Source organism: Mustela lutreola, chromosome 8 (assembly GCF_030435805.1).
Source record: "Mustela lutreola isolate mMusLut2 chromosome 8, mMusLut2.pri, whole genome shotgun sequence".
Taxonomy (NCBI): Eukaryota; Metazoa; Chordata; class Mammalia; order Carnivora; family Mustelidae; genus Mustela; species Mustela lutreola.
Genome location: NC_081297.1, coordinates 57,470,148 through 57,486,169, shown reverse-complemented (window position 1 = coordinate 57,486,169; position 16,022 = coordinate 57,470,148). Strand labels below are relative to the sequence as shown.

Here is a 16,022-nt window from a genome sequence, read left to right as displayed (position 1 = left end):
GAGGCTTTAACCCACTGAGCCACCCAGGTGCCCAGTGAATCACCCATTTAAAAAAAAAAAAAAAATCCTTGGGATACCTGAGTGGCTCAGTCGGTTAAGTGACTGCCTTCAGCTTAGGTCATGATCCCAGGGTACTGGAATCGAGTTCTGCATCTGGCTCCTGGCTCAATGGGGAACCTACTTCTCTGTCTCTCTCTGCTTGCCAGTCTGCCTGCTTGTGCTCTCTCTCTGACAAATAAAATAAAATCTTTTAAAAATAAATAGGGCACCTGGATTGCTCAGTGGGTTAAAGCCTCCGCCTTCGGGCTCAGGTCATGATCCCAGGTCTTGGGTTTGAGCCCCGCATTGGGCTTTCTGCTCGGTGGGGAGCCTGCCTCTCTGCCTACTTGTGATCTCTTGTCAAATAAATATATAAAATCTTTTAAAAAAAAAAAAAAAGACTCTGCCTTCAGCTCAGGTCATGACCTCCGGTCCTGGGATGGAGCCCTGCAACACAAGGGGCTTTCTGCTCAGCAGGGAGCCTGGTTCCCCGCCCCCTCTGCCTGCTGCTCTGCCTACTTGTGATCTCTGTCAAATAAATAAAATCATTTTTAAAAAATCTAAAAATACATAAATAAATAAATCCTTAATCCTTTCCAGCAAGATACTCCCAATCTGTTCAGGCTGAGCATCCCCACAGCTTAATTCCTTCTCTCATGCAGCTCCTTCACCTTATAGCCAAGTAGCTAATGTCACCCTATACTGATCTTTTCAGTGACAAATTCTTAGATCTTAACCAAAATTGCTTTTATGTGACTAAAAAGCTCATGTGCAGACATCTGACACACAAGAACTTACTGTCCCTTTCCAAGTTGCTGACTTGTTCCAAATGTTAAGAGGTCTGGAGCTCTGTAGTTTATCCAGTAATTATTAGAGGACTTCCGCTGACATTATCTCAACCTACACTTATCTCAGGAATGTGGTCATTGCACAAAAACATTTCTGGAACTCCTTCATGGCTAGTTTATGGGCCACATTTAATGATTCATTACTTGTCAACTGTACTCAGAACATACACCATAATTCTATTATTATACCCCAAAAAATCATTCCTTCAAAATTACTTTTTTTTTTTAAGTGGAGGCATTTGCCAACTTTTTCTTCTATTTTTCAGATTAAAAAAAAAAAAGATTTATTTATTTGAGAGAGAGTGTGTGAGAGAATGAGCATGAGAAGTGGGAGGGTCAGAGGGAGAAGCAGACTCCCTGCCGAGCAGGTAGCCTGATATGGGACTTGATCCTGGGAGTCCAGGATCATGACCTGAGCCGAAGGCAGTTTCTTAACCAACCAAGCAACCCAGGCGTCCCTATTTTTCAGATTTTGTTACGGATTACTTCTGGGTTTCCCCAAGGTCCCATTCTTAGACTAACTTCTTGCTCTTAAGTTCCATATCCATGTTTCCATTTACTGGCTAAACAGCTTTATGTGGAAGCATTTTAACCCAAGTTCTCTAAATGAGCTCATTATTTCACGCCTGAAACTACTCATTCTCTCCTCTCTATTCGGGTTAGTTAATGATCCTATCTTCCATTCTCACAGACAAGAAATGTTTGTCTTTATCTGTGATTCATCTTTGGTTATGTGCCTCGTTATGTGCAGTGGTTAGGAGCCCAGGCTCTGAAAGGACTGTGGGTTCAAATCCCAGTTCTGTTCATTACCCATGTGAACTTTGCCTATTTCCCCATATAGAAACTGGAGATGGCAAAAGCACTTTTTAATAAAATGGTTGAGAAGTCAAGATGTTTGATACTTAAAATAGTGCCCGACTCACAGTAAATTCTCAACCCCTTTTCCTCACTGCCAGTATCCCAACCTGTTTAGAACACAGTTCAGTGATTCTCCTGAGAAGTAGCTCACCATTGGTAGTAGGTAGTTGACCCCTTTCCTCCTTCTTGTCCCACTGTACTGAATCCTTATTAGCAATGTATTCTTCTTCATTTCCCATTCCTTGTTCAAATTCATGTCACCTATTGAACTACAGGTTCCCCTTACCTGTTTCTCAATTATTTGTGTATCCTAAATGCCTGACACCACATGTGACACAGGCCAGGTATGGTATAAATGTTGGCTGAGTCAATCTAGTCAGTTACTAAGGCCTGTCAATTTTCTTCCCTGATATCTTGTCCTCTTTCAAGCTCTAACCCCCTTGCATGAATTATGGCAAAGCTTATTTAATATTGCCACCAGAATCATGAGGTGGAAATTACTCTTGTCAAAAACTTACCTGTAAAACTAAAGTCCAAAAGCCTCTGAAGAATTGGCCCCAGAATAATTTTCTAGTCTTATTTTCTATTATTTCTTTTGACGAACACTATGGTCCAGATGACACTAGTCTCTTCCTTCTTCAACATGTCCTTCACCTCCACTTATTTTCATGCTATGATCTAAACCTAAAGCAGAGGTTGCAAATTGATGGACCCCAGATTTTTGGGGGGGCCACAAGTATATTTTTTATTTGAGCCAATACTAGGCTCAATTTTGGGCATAAACACTAGGATGGCCAATGGTTCTTTAAAAAATAAGATTTGGCAATGTGGGGCCCCTATTCTTGTGGGGCAACAAACTACCTGAGGTGCATTGCTAGCTATCCCCTTCTCTCAGGGCACCTAGCCAGCTTTTATTTATTTTTTTAAAGAATTTATTTATTTGACAGAGAGAAATCACAAGTAGGCAGAGCGAGGAGGGAAGCAGGCTCCCCACTGAGCAGAGAGCCCGATGTGGGGCTCAATCCCAGGACCCTAAGATCATGACCTGAGCTGAAGGCAGAGGCTTTAACCCACTGAGCCACCCAGGCGCCCCTCCTAGCCAGCTTTTTAAAAAACTTCTCAACAATGCAAGTGTAAATGAAGAAATCAGGCTAATGGTGGGACAACCAGACCTATCTCCTGAACTTACATAACATAAAGACCACCTCTCCTGTGATCTCTTCTATCCCCAAAACTGCTTAACTCGAATCTCTCAGACTCTAGATCTGTTTAGTAAAAAATAGGGGGAGGAAGTTAAGGGACACTGTGAAGTAGCAATCAAATCCAAAAGACCGCTCTCTAGGGTAACTGGCTCAATCTCTTCAACAGATCACTGTTACAAAAAAGGTTGTTCCAGGAATCTAGATTAAGAGTATAAATGGGGTACCTGGGTGGCTCAGTCGACTGAGCATCAGACTACTGATTTTGGCTCAGGTCATGATCTCCAGGTCCTGAGATGGAGCCCTACGTCTGGCTCCACGCTCAGTGCAGCATCTGCTTAGGATTCTCCCTCTTCCTCTTCACCCCCCACCCCAACTTACATATGCCCTCTCTCAATAAATAAAATCTTCTTTTAAAAGAGTGGGGTGGGGCGCCTGGGTGGCTCAGTGGGATAAGCCACTGCCTTCGGCTCGGGTCATGATCTTGGGGTCCTGGGATCGAGTCCCGCATCGGGCTCTCTGCTCGGCAGGGAGCCTGCTTCCTCCTCTCTCTCTCTCTGCCTACCTCTCTGCCTACTTGTGATCTCTCTGTCAAATAAATAAAATATTTAAAAAAAAAAAAAAAGAGTGGGGTGCCTGGGTGGCTCAGTTGTTTGGGTCTGCCTTTGGTTCAGGTCATGGTCCCAGAGTCCTGGGATCTAGTCCCACATCCAGCTCTCTGCTCAGTGGGGAGACTGCTTCAACTGCTTCATCTCCTCCCCCACTTGTGCTCTCAAATAAAATCTTTAATAAAAAGTATATGGGGGCACCTGGGTGGCTCAGTGGGTTAAAGCCTCTGCCTTCGGCTCAGGTCATGATCCCAGGGTCCTGGGATCGAGGCCCGCATGGGGCTCTCTGCTCAGCTGGGAGCCTGCTTCCTCCTCTCTCTCTGCCTGCTTCTCTGCCTACTTGTGATCTCTGTCTGTTAAATAAATAAATAAAAATCTTAAAAAAAAAAAAAAAAAAGTATATGGGTGCCTTGGTCATTAAGCATCTGCCTTCGGCTCAGGTCATGGTCCCAGGGTCCTGGGATCAAGCCCTGATTCAGGCTCCACACTCAGTGGGAAGCCTACTTCACCCTCTGCTTATGCATGCTAATAAATAAAAGCTTTAAAAAATAAAGGTATAAAAGATAGTTAAGACACATAACTTGGTGTAATGCACGCTTCCTGGATTGGATCCAGGGCTGGACAAAAATTAGCTCTAAAAGTACTTTTCTTGTGTACCTAGGTGGCTCAGTCAGTTAAGTGCCTGCTCAGGTCATGATCTCAGGGTCCTGGGATTGAGTCCCACATCAGACTCCCTACTCTGTGGGAACCCTGCTTCTTCCTCTCTCCCTCTGCTTGTGTGCTCTCTCTCAAATAAATAAATTAAATTAAATTAATTAAATTAAATTAAATAAATAAAAGTACTTTTCTTGAGACAACTGGAGAAATGTACATATTAATTTTAAGAATTTGTTATGGTAGTAATGTAGAAAATGTTGATTCTTCAAATTAAAGTACCGAGGTAAAAAACTGAAACCAACCTTCATACTCCTGCCCATTCTTCTGGCCTTCAAAGTCTAGAACAGATTGGCAAAGTTTCTACACAGCCAAGCAGCAAGTATTTTAGGCTTTGTGGGTCATAGTTCTGTGGAACTACTCTGCTCTGCTGCTGTGATCTAAAAGTAGCCCCAGATAACACATAAGCAAATGGGCATAGCTGTGTTCTAGTAAAACATTTTTACAAAAGCAGGGAGCAGGACGCAAGCTCCAGTGTGCCAACCTCTGATCCAGAACAGATAAGTCTCGGAAACGTGTTTCCTGGTACCCATCTGAGTTAGTGCCTTTCCCTTCCCTCTGTTCACATAATGCTTGCAGATCTACTTACCACATTGATTACATCTTATTCTATCATATATTTATCTCCCTTGTGGAGGAAGTGCTTTCAAAGCCGGTGCCACTGTGCTACATGACACCCATCCCCACCTGAGTTCCTTGCACAATATATCCAGTGAGTATTGCTCCCCCAAACCAAATCTACCCCAAAAGAAAGATCCAGCACCCTTTGTGACACTCAAAAGAACAAGCAGCAGGTCCTGAAAGTAATTCTGAAGGAGCATCAGGCAAAACAAGAGCACTCCTTATCTCTCTAGATACTGTATATCCACTAGATAGCCCGAGTGTCGCCTCTGCCGCTCCACCGTGTGACGTGTTCACCATAAAGCATCAGACCTCGTGTGCACGCGAGTGTAACAGATGCCGTGGGCTCAGGGATGTCCTTGCACCCTTTTGCTTTTTAGCCTCACTAGAGTACCTAGAGAGCTAATGGATGTACATTAAGTGCATCATAAACGATCAACAAATTTAAAATATACTACTGGGGGGAGCGATTTCCTTTTTCTCAAGACCGAGGAGCAGGTGGCAGCAAACGCCTGGGTCAGGCTTCATCGAGACTTGACACCAGAACAGTACAGTCACCCCCTGCCTCTTGTTTCCTTTCTTGCTTTGGAGACGCTGGGTAATGGAATCCCAGATTCCACAACAAAGGTGCTTGTGGGACAAGGGAGAAGGGTGTATGCATATCTTCTGTAGAAACTGTCCTAAAATTCCAGGAGCCCTTAGGGGAAGACATGGAATTTGGGGCAAAGGCAAATGCTGGGAAGAACACATGTTGACTACTACAGAACAGGAGACAGGAGGGAGGGTGATAGGAGGTCACAAAGGGCAAAAAAATGAGATGCCCACTCCCAGACAGACATCCTGCTAAAACAGAGCTTAGTTCTAAGACAAGGGTACGTTATAAAACAAGAAATAAGGTGAGAGAAAGGCCAAAGCAAAGGAGAAAGCTTCACGAGAAAGGGAGTGATGTTGGATTAAGAATTGAGAGTTGAGTAAAAGGTTTATTATTAGTGCAGTCAACATCATGGAACAGCACATATAACACAACCAGCAACCCGCAGAGACACTAGTGCAAGGGGAGGGAAGCCTTAACTGAGCTTCCTGGTTCCGTCTCAGGGTGACAACAGGAGGGTATGGGCCTTGGTAAGGCAGGTGAGGGCAGAGGGGAGTGGAAGAAATGTAGTAACCAGACTAAGTATAGCAGCGATTTCAAATTCCTGAGCACAAGGTCCTGGAGCTTCCCTACTCCCTTCAAGCTGTAACCCTCACCCCACCCCATTCCCAGTGAAGCCATGTCCCAACTCCCCAGGCCCATAGCAAGCTGGCCTGGAATAAGACTCCAGAGAAAGAAGCAGCTGTTATATGGCCCTATCTCTTCAACCCCCCTCCCACCTGCTTATTAAAATAATCACACCCTCTATCCCTTCCTTTCTCTTCCTCTACCAGCCACCCTAGGGATTAAGGAATGTCCAGGTAGCCAAAGATGGAGCTAAAGTCCTTAGAGGGCATGGGCGAAGCCAGAGCACAGCCTGTACTCAGAGGCAAAGAGACATCACGTCTTTCCCATCTTGCCTGGCGCAGCTTAGAACCCAGTTCTGGATCTCCAAGGAGACCGGGGGTGGGGGGGTAGGAATGTCTTCAAAATTAATACTCTATAAATACAGAGTTTAGCAAGGAGACCCATGGAAGGGCTGGGAGCAAAGTTCTCTGGAGGGCACAGGCATCGATGCTGGACTGTCGTACCCATCACTGGAATAGAGGAAGCGCCTTGTCTCAGATGGGGTTATGGAGGGTTGGGGCAGACAGGTTCAGCCGAGGACTCCCTTGGCCCTTCCTATATTAAAGCCAAAGGTTGTGCTGAAAAGGAAAAATATAAAACAGATCCCCCACCCCTGGCCCACCCTATCCAGAATCCCCAAAATAGGAACATCAAAAAGAAAGTTTTAAGCTTTGTTAATTTTTTTTTCTTTTTCCTTTCTTTAAAAAAAAAAAAAAGTAAATAAATTAGATTGCCAACAATGTGGCTGGGCTGGAAAAGTGGGGTAGCCATAACCAGGCCATTCTTTAAAAAAAATAAAAGGGAGGGAAGGAAATACGAACTAAGGAATTATCAAAATAACTGGTTAGAATCACAGGGCTAGAGAGGGGTCCAATGGAACTATTATCAAGTAGGAAGTGCCTACCTGATTTCAGCAAAAGCCAGAGAGCTGCTGCTTGCTGGGCACATCCACCCCAACAGACTAATCCCCTACCCCCAACCTTGTCATTCCCTAACATTGAGAAAACGTAGGAAAGCAGAGCTCATCTGGAAAATTCCGGCATCCCAGCCTGCACACCTGCAGAACCAGCAGGAGCCTGCGCCCGGCAAGTGGGCTGGACAGGGTATTGCTTGGCACAGAGGTCCAGTCTTCCCGTAAGGGTCATCAGTTCCTGGTCTCAGGGCCGGTTACTGGCCTTACTGCATATTTCTAGGGTTTCGATTCCACCCTTACCATTTCTTCGGGATGTCTGCTCCCCAGAGCTGCCCTCTCATGCTGTTTAGTGTCAACAGGCCTGCCCGCTCCGATTCCCTGGTTTTGGAGGAGGGGGAACGATCAGGTAGTCCTCACTCTGCCCTGATCCTCTAGAGAAAAGGAATTCTTTGTGCTTTCTAAAAATATCTAGAACCAGGGACCCTGGGCAGGAAAAGAGATATAGAGGTGGGGACTTTTCCCAAACTGACTAAAAATTTACAGACATCTTAGGGGAAGAAATTAAGCAAAAGGAAGAAATCTGGGTTTCCCACCTGAAAGGCTGAGCAGAATGCCCTGGGCCCTTCAGTGCCAGAAGAACAGGGAAACGGTGCGGCCCACATGTAGGCCACTATACTGTGGATAGGAGGGAGGACTCAGAGGCCGGCTGCTGGAGTGATGGGTCTTCTGGTCTCCATCTCTTCCTGCTAGCCCATAGAGATCTCCTATATCTCTTCCACACCATGCGCAAAGATCATGACAAGGCCCGGCTCCTGCACCATGTCGTCACCCATGTGCTGGTTCTCACAGGCCATCACGACGACAGCCTGCTTGCCAGGGATGCGCTTGGCCACATAGTTCTCATAGTAGCGCCGGTTCATCTGTCTTGTCTCTAGGGTGGCCAGACCCTGCGGCCAGCTCCGCTCGTGGGCATTTTCAATCAGCTCGTTGACGATAGAGGCGGGACAGCCACTCTCCACCAGGGAGCGCTTGATTACAGCCTGGAGTACAGCATCTGGGGTCGAGATCATCCCTCCCCAGCGGGTCACTCTTGCCGGCTGCAGGGAGTTCACCCACCTGTATGGACAGGGTGGGAGACGGTCACTCCAGCTCATTCCCCTTCTCTGCACTAGGCTTTCTCTCCTAATAGGAAGGACCACCCGCTCTGCACTCGGCCTAACCCTGATCTTCCATTTTCCTTTTTCCATCACTGGTTCAGAAACTCTACATCTTCCCCTGGTTGGTCCCATGTGAGTCACTACTTGTCACTCACTCACCAGATTAAACTCTACAACTGAAGAGTTTGTCATTTTTCTAAAAATCCCAATACTTAGCACTTACGGCGCCTGGCACAAACTAAGTGTTCAACAAATGGGTACTGATTGAAGCCCCAGTTCCTGTGCCCCACGTGGCGCTATTTGCATGACAGTTATTGATTCACACCTAGAATTTACAGGACTCCAGCACTGCAAGGGATTTTAGACTTTGTGTATGCTGCGCTTTGGATCACTCTCCTGGATTTGCATTCGCTCTCTTTGGATTGTAAGCTACCTGATGACAGTGACACTATCTCTTTCTTCGTGGCCCTCCTAGCCCTCCACAGCCTTTATTTTTTTTTTTTTTTTTTTTTTTTTTTTTTTTTTAAGATTTTTTTATTTATTTATTTGACAGAGAGAAATCACAAGTAGACGGAGAGGCAGGTAGAGAGAGAGGAAGGGAAGCAGGCTCCCTGCTGAGCAGAGAGCCCGATGCGGGACTCGATCCCATGACCCTGAGATCATGACCTGAGCCGAAGGCAGCGGCCTAACCCACTGAGCCACCCAGGCGCCCCCTCCACAGCCTTTAATGCAGGGCTTGGTACCTGCAGGTACTCGCTAAAATCTGGATGGACTGCATCCTTGGGTAAGCTCTCCCTTCCATCCATCCAAAAGAATATGAGAGAGGGGCGCCTGGGTGGCTCAGTGGGTTGAGCCGCTGCCTTCGGCTCGGGTCATGATCTCAGGGTCCTGGGATCGAGCCCCGCATCGGGCTCTCTGCTCTGCAGGAAGCCTGCTTCCCTCTCTCTCTCTCTCTGCCTGCCTCTCTGCCTACTTGTGATCTCTGTCTGTCAAATAAATAAATAAAATCTTAAAAAAATAAAATAAAATAAAACAAAACAAAACCCCCCCCCCCCAAAAAAAAGAATATGAGAGATTCTCTAGTGGGCTGAAAGTTATCCTCTTCTCTGTTCCTGTCCTTCATCCCAGTGTCTGAAAAGAGGTGGCCCCACCCAGCCGTCTTATTACCCTACTTCTGCCACTCCCCTGCTCCTCCTCCATTCAGGGCTGGGTGCAAGGACATGGAGCAAGTGACTCCACATCCTGAGTGACACTCACTCTAGGATCTCGTTGTATTCAATTGTCTCCTCCAAGTTCTGCAGGTTGGGGTTGACGCTGCGGATAGCTCGCATGTATGCCTTTAGCAGCTGGATATCTCGCTTCTGTGGGAGCGAAGAAGAGTCAGAGATGATGGTTAGCGCAGACAACAAATCAAAGACAGAAGTGTGTCTTAGAAGGAGGGTGACTGAGGGATCTGAAGAACACCAAGACCTGGAAACTTCATGAAGATGGAGATATGACGGTCTCATTCACTGCTCTATCCCTGGTGCTTAGCAGGGTGCCTTCTTAGAGGAGGCATGTAATAAATGTTAGGTGAATGAATGACACTGATGGGATGAAGGAAAGGGAGAAGAGCTCCAGGCTGATTCCCTCCCAGGCCACAGGCAGAGTATCCCCTTCCCTGGATGCACACACACCTGTGCAGACCTGCATGCTCACAGGGGCGCCCCTCACCCCCAGTTACCAGCACATGTGCATGGCATGCATGCGTGTGTGCGCACACACACATACCTATCTGTTACATATCTGTTTTACGCACTTATCTGAATATTAGGGACAGGCTCATGCCTATGTTCTCTGGAGCCCACCTGCTCGGCCAGCTGGTGTTTGTGCTCGGCTGAGGTCTTCTCCAGCTCTGCGATGCGCGTCTGCTGCTGCTGCACCACGGAGCGCAGGTGCTTAATGCAGTTGTGATTTGGCAGCTCATCTTTGGGCATCTCCAGCCTGCCACCCAGAGAAAAGCAGAACGGGAGCATTCAATGGGACGTGTAGACAAAGGCAGGAAATTGATGAGAGGGCTTTCTCCTAGCCCAGATTTCGAATATGCAGGCCTCCCTCTCATTCCCTTCGCTTCCTTTTCCCCAGCTCTGCTCCCCGTTCCCACCCCGTACTCCTTTGCTCTCTACTTCTTCTGGGCCTCTTTCCCTTTCTAAGACAGTGCTTTATCTACCACATGGCTCTCCTATCTTCCTACAGATTCTGCCGGTACACTCATTCCTCCTGAGAAGCTCTAGATTCACAGCCTCAGCTAGCAGCATTTAATCAAATACTTCACACCCCAAAGAAAGGGAAAACAAAAACAAAAACAGAGCAGGAGGAAATATGAGAAGCCTAGAAATTAGAGCAGTCAATCTGAAAAAGAGAAAGGGGGTACCGGGCTGACAGGGAAGAATAAAGGAAATCAGTCCTTATTATTAGCACACCGACTGGGAATTGTTGCCTCCTTCCCTTTATATAAAGCAAGAACGCAAAGATCATAGTTGGAAAAGCATCACGGAAGTGAGATCTTGGGGCAGGGAGCCAGGGAGGCCAAGGACACTCCTTGCGTACATTCAGAGGAGACCTCCTGAGCTGGTGGGCAGGGGATCTGGAGACGGCGAGTGGGGATGGGGAGTGTGGTTGGTGGCGGGGTGGGGGGAGGTCATAAACCGGAAGGCCCTTAACTGTGTGGGGCAGAGGAAGGGAAGCAATCTCACCCGCAGCCCTGCTCACAGGTCACAGGCCGTTTGGGGTTGTGCTCACAGTCACTGAGGTGAGACATGAGGTTGTCAAGCCGGACAACAGCACTACAGCCAAACACAGCGTTGTCGCAGGCGATCTGCAGCTTTGACAACATGTTCCGCATGATCCGAGGTACTGGGCGCAGGTGGGCGACCGTCACAACGCTACGGTCCACCGGACACGTCTGCTGCTGAGAGAACCATTGGGTGATGCAGGCATTGCAGAAGGCATGCTCACAATGAGGTGCCTAGAAGGAAGAGCAGGGCAAAAGGGGCACAAGAGAATTAGCCGGAGTTAAGAGCCTGAGTATGATAAGTCCACAAAGCCACTCAAGCTCCTGAGCAGCTGCCAGGACCACGGGTCCCCGGGGGGGCACAGCAAAGTACAGATGTGCCATAGTCAAGGCACTGTGTAGGACAGGCTTCAGACAGATTTCCTGTGCTCAGGATTCCAAATGGATTGTGACATAAGACAAACAAGTACAAAGTTATATAACAATAAGAGGTATAAATAATATTCCAGGACAATAGGAGAGATGACATGAGGCAGTTGATTATTAATTGCCGACTGGATTGCATACACAGTAACTGCCAAAGTCCAGAGGAGGATGAGATCTTTCTAGGCTAGGTCAGTCAGGGCAGGTATTTATGGTAGAGGACATAATTTGATATGGGTCTGGAAGGATGTGTGGAGAGGACAGGGAAGAGATTTAGTGCAGAAATACAATGTAAGAAAGCAAAGCAAAACAAAACAAAAGACTGGAACTCCTGGTGCGAGGTTACGAGTCCTCTCTGTAGGGGCCCAAGTTCCTATCTTGTGAGGGTTGATCTGAGGCATTGCCCTGAATCCTAATGGGAAGGACTAGCCTCCAAAATAGGGTCATTTTCTCACAGAATTACATTCTTTTCAGTCTCATAAAGATCGTATTTCAGCTTACTTTCTTGATAACTCAGATAAACTCTGAAATTAATCCCTCAAAGTTAGAGGATTCCTAGGCTTCTGTGGAGACACCATCTGCATGGGACAAACACAGCAGGCACTTAGTAGTTGATGAATAAATGGCCATGCCATGTCCCAAATACTCTGCTAGGTGCTTAAGATACAAAAGACATCTTGAAGGCAAAACCTGTCTCACAAAAGACAGGTTTTGCCTTCAAGATGCTCACAGACACCAAAGACTGGAAACGTAGAAAGACCTTGGAAGAAGTCATTCTCAGGGCACCTGGGTGGCTCAGTCAGTTAAGTGTCTGCTTTTGGGGGCACCTGGGTGGCTCAATGGGTTGGAGCCTCTGCCTTTACCTCAGGTCATGTTCCTAGGATCCTGGGATCGAGCCCTGCATCGGGCTCTCTGCTCAGCGGGGAGCCTGCTTCCTCCTCTCTGCCTGCCTCTCTGCCTACTTGTGATCTCTGTCTGTCAAAAAAATAAATAAAATCGTTAAAAAAAAAAAAAAAGTGTCTGCTTTTGGCTCAGGTCATGATCCCCGGGTCCTGGGATCAAGGCCCATATAGGACACTCCACTTAGCGGGGACCCTGCTTCTCCCTCTCCTTCTGCCTGCTGTGTTCTCTCTCTCCCCTTGCCTTGTGTGTTCTCTCTCTCCCCCTCTGTCAAAATAACATCTTGGGGGGGGGGGGGACTCATTCTCAATGTCACTAATCCAACTGTCAGTAGATTTTTATTTTTCACTCAAAGACATATCTGAGTCTTTTCAAAATCTTTATTGACCTTATCTCCAAAAAAAACCCCTATATTTGTCCACTTTCCCCCATCTGTCCTGCCTCTAACCCAGTTCAAGCTATCATCTCTCACCTTCATTATTAAGTATGTCTTCTGGTTGGCCTCCCTACTTCTTTCTACCTAGCGCTTTGTAATTCAGGCTACCTTCATCAGTCAGAGTGATCACCTCAAAATGAAAACTAGATCTTATACTCCCCTGCTTAAAACTTTACAATGGTTTCTCATTGTGCTTAAAATAAATCCAAACTCCCACTCAGGACCTATAAAATTCTGCTGGATCTGGCCCTGTGCCTCTGACCTCTCCTCACCTCACACCACGCTCCCAGCACTGTGTTCAGGCCATTCTGGCCTCCTTTCTATGCTTTGTTTACATCCAGATCACTTCTGCCCTAGGATCTTCACTTTTGCTGCTCCTCTTTGCCTGAAATGCTCTTCCTCTAAATTTCAGCATGAATGTCCCCTTATTATTCAGATCTCATCCCAACTGTCACGTCCCTCATGACCAGCCCATCGAATCCTGCCACCCCTACAAAAATATACAGAATGTGCTATGTTCTGTGTAAGAAAAGTTGGACAAATAAACTAATACAAAGAGTTAACTGTCAGGGCGGTAGGGATTACATGGGCTGGGACGAGGACGGGGAGTGTATGCCTTTTTATACTGTTTTGATTTCTGAACTGTTGACTTTACTGCCTATTCAAAAATTAAATAAATATGGGCGCCTGGGTGGCTCAGTGGGTTAAGCCGCTGCCTTCGGCTCAGGTCAGGATCTCAGGGTCCTGGGATCGAGTCCCGCATCGGGCTCTCTGCTCAGCAGGGAGCCTGCTTCCTCCTCTCTCTCTCTCTCTCTGCCTGCCTCTCTGCCTACTTGTGATCTCTCTCTCTGTCAAATAAATAAATAAATAAATAAATGAATGAATGAATATGTTGGAGGTGGGGGAACTGCCTGGCTCAGAGGAGAGTACAACTCTTGATCTCAGGGTTGTGAGTTTCAGCCCCATATTGGCGGTAGAAATTACTTAAAAAAAAAAAAAAAAAAAATGTAGGGAAATCAGCATTCCTAGCACGTGCCTTCTACCCTTGGTATGTGGCTGCTGACCCGGCATCCTGAGGTCTGCCTGACCTGCTCCTCAGAAGGCAGAGGTGGGGGAGTGGGTGTGGCTCCTGATTTAGAATGTCACAAACCAACACTGACTTCTCCCCACGTGACTAACCTCAAATGACAGTGCCAGGGGAGGGAAGAAACTGACACAGCCCATGACCTCTTGACACCACCAGGAGAACTTGCTACATATCCAGCCAATCTGCTTCTAATGGCAGTAGGCTACAAAGACCTAGGCAGGGAATAGGTCCAGGGCTAGCGGCCACTGGAATGCAGTCTGATTTTCAGTCAACTTGGGCATCTGCGCTCCTTTGGGTGGTTGAAAACTGGAGTAAGAATAAACCCAAAGGATCAAGTGGAGCCCCTGGGAGCTGTATAAGCAGTGAGTGGGGGAAGGGCCATGAGACCTCACTGACTAGTGTCCTGGTTTGGAGAATGGGATTAGGTCTAGCTAGCCAGGAGTGGCAGAGGATTAATTGGTATTTACAGAAGGCGGCCAATAAGAACCATGCAGGATGACATCCATGAATACTACTGCTAAGGATTCATCTCCCTCATTATACTTGCCTGTTAATCAGGAGTTTCTCCTCATACTTGCCCCGGGAAGACAGACTCTGGTCTGGCAAGGCTTGTAGAGAAATGACCTAGTGAAGGGGGCAGCTTTCATATCAAAATGCAGAGTATAAGGCTGCATCAAAAATTGGTTTTTCTAATAAATCCCAGGAAGAAAATAGGACAATACATACAGTTCCCACTCCCTGTTACTTAGTAAGTAGGCTGAAAAGGCCTGCAGGCAAACTGGCTGATTAAGTGAAACATGACATTATCTTGAGAGAGAACTCGGGAAAATCCAGAAGTTCACTCATAGCTAGGAAGATGGAACCTAGTCAGAGCCCCGGCAGAGGAAAGGAAGTTCCTGAGCTACTGTCAGAAGACAGAAAAAAATTTCTGACCAATGTACAAGTGGAAAAATCTCAGTCCAGCCTCGGAAAAATCTGGAGCACTGGACTTCTGTGGCATCTGCCTCTAGACAGACTCTGGAAGGTCCTGTTCCTTTCATAGCCGTCACTGCTTCTCTGTACCAAACCTCTAGTCTCTGTCCATGTGGCTGTCAAGGGGGTCAGGGGAGGGGAGCCAGAACACAGTGCCTTCCCCATTGGTCCCATCGCCTATATTTTCTATTAGCGCCACTGTCTAGGGCCCCCATCAAAACTGCCATCAGACCAACTCACCTGGACTGGCTCCTCCAAGACCCCACTGCAAATAGGACAGATAAGGTCTTCGTCAACATCCCCCTGGAAACGGGTTACATCATACCCCATGTCTCATCACTGAAACCCAGGACCTGGAAGGAGCAAGAGGGGGGGGGGAAAGCCAGTTCAAAAGAAGCCAGAAACGTGTGCCAATTTGCACTTACTGTCAAGATCCATTCATTTGTTCAACAATTATTTACTGAGCACCTACTATGTGCCAGTCATTTGGGGGGGGGTGAAATCTGATTCAAGAAACTTAATCTAATGGGAGAAGATAATAAATAAGCATACATTTAAAATATGAAATGACAAATGCCTTGACAGGGCATTAGAAGGGCAAAAAACGTGGATACCTAACCCCGGCTAGAAGGAAAGGGTGATTTTGGGAAGTTTTATGGGAGCAGGTGTCATCAAAGGACAAGCAAGAGTAGCTAGGTGTTGGGGATGGGGGCAGGTAAGGGCATTAGCATTAAGGCTGTAAGAACATGAAATTGCACATTCCAAAGCCCAGAAGTAAGAGGACATATGATGGATTCAGGGAACTCTGAGTGGTTCAGAAAACGGCATTCAGAAAATGGCTGATCTGAAGGATCCAAAGGAGGGAGTGTCTAGATACAAGGCTAGAGAGGCAAGCAAGGGTCAGGCCACGAGAAGTCTTACGTAAGGAGTTTGGGCTTTATCCTGAAGGCTATGGGAAACCACTGCAAGACTTCAAAGGAATGATGCAATGAAAGTACTCCTCACTCTGTCAACACGGGTGAGACTGGAAACAGGAACAACGTGTAGGCAGGAGAGAGACAGAGATAGTCTGAAGTTAGGTGGTGGTGATGAAGATAAAGAAGGGAGGTTTAGGAGAGCAAGGATTCAAAGATCAGGGAGGCTGCCGTGCCTCTTCTTCAGGCTTTCTAAGGGTTAAACCCAAAGAAGTCACTGAACGGTGACTGAAACCCTACTG

The 16,022-nt window shown here is 46.9% G+C and overlaps 1 protein-coding gene across 5 annotated transcripts in view; it reads right to left on the bottom strand.

Moving 5' to 3' along the window:
* Window positions 1–6,807: 6,807 nt before the first annotated feature.
* Window positions 6,808–16,022, bottom strand: part of RNF41 (ring finger protein 41) — a 30,232-nt gene continuing 21,017 nt past the window's right edge. For 3 of the 5 annotated variants that reach the window (XM_059184984.1, XM_059184986.1, XM_059184985.1), the window contains 5 exons: window positions 15,047–15,159; window positions 10,951–11,222; window positions 10,063–10,198; window positions 9,473–9,576; window positions 6,808–8,174 (listed from right to left, as the gene is read on the bottom strand). In XM_059184984.1, the coding sequence (XP_059040967.1) occupies window positions 7,823–8,174; window positions 9,473–9,576; window positions 10,063–10,198; window positions 10,951–11,222; window positions 15,047–15,136 (954 nt within the window). In that variant the 5' untranslated portion in view covers window positions 15,137–15,159 and the 3' untranslated portion in view covers window positions 6,808–7,822. Of the gene's footprint in view, window positions 8,175–9,472; window positions 9,577–10,062; window positions 10,199–10,950; window positions 11,223–12,274; window positions 12,387–15,046; window positions 15,160–16,022 lie in introns of those variants that run through there. The other 2 variants (XM_059184988.1, XM_059184987.1) reach the window with 2 other exon arrangements.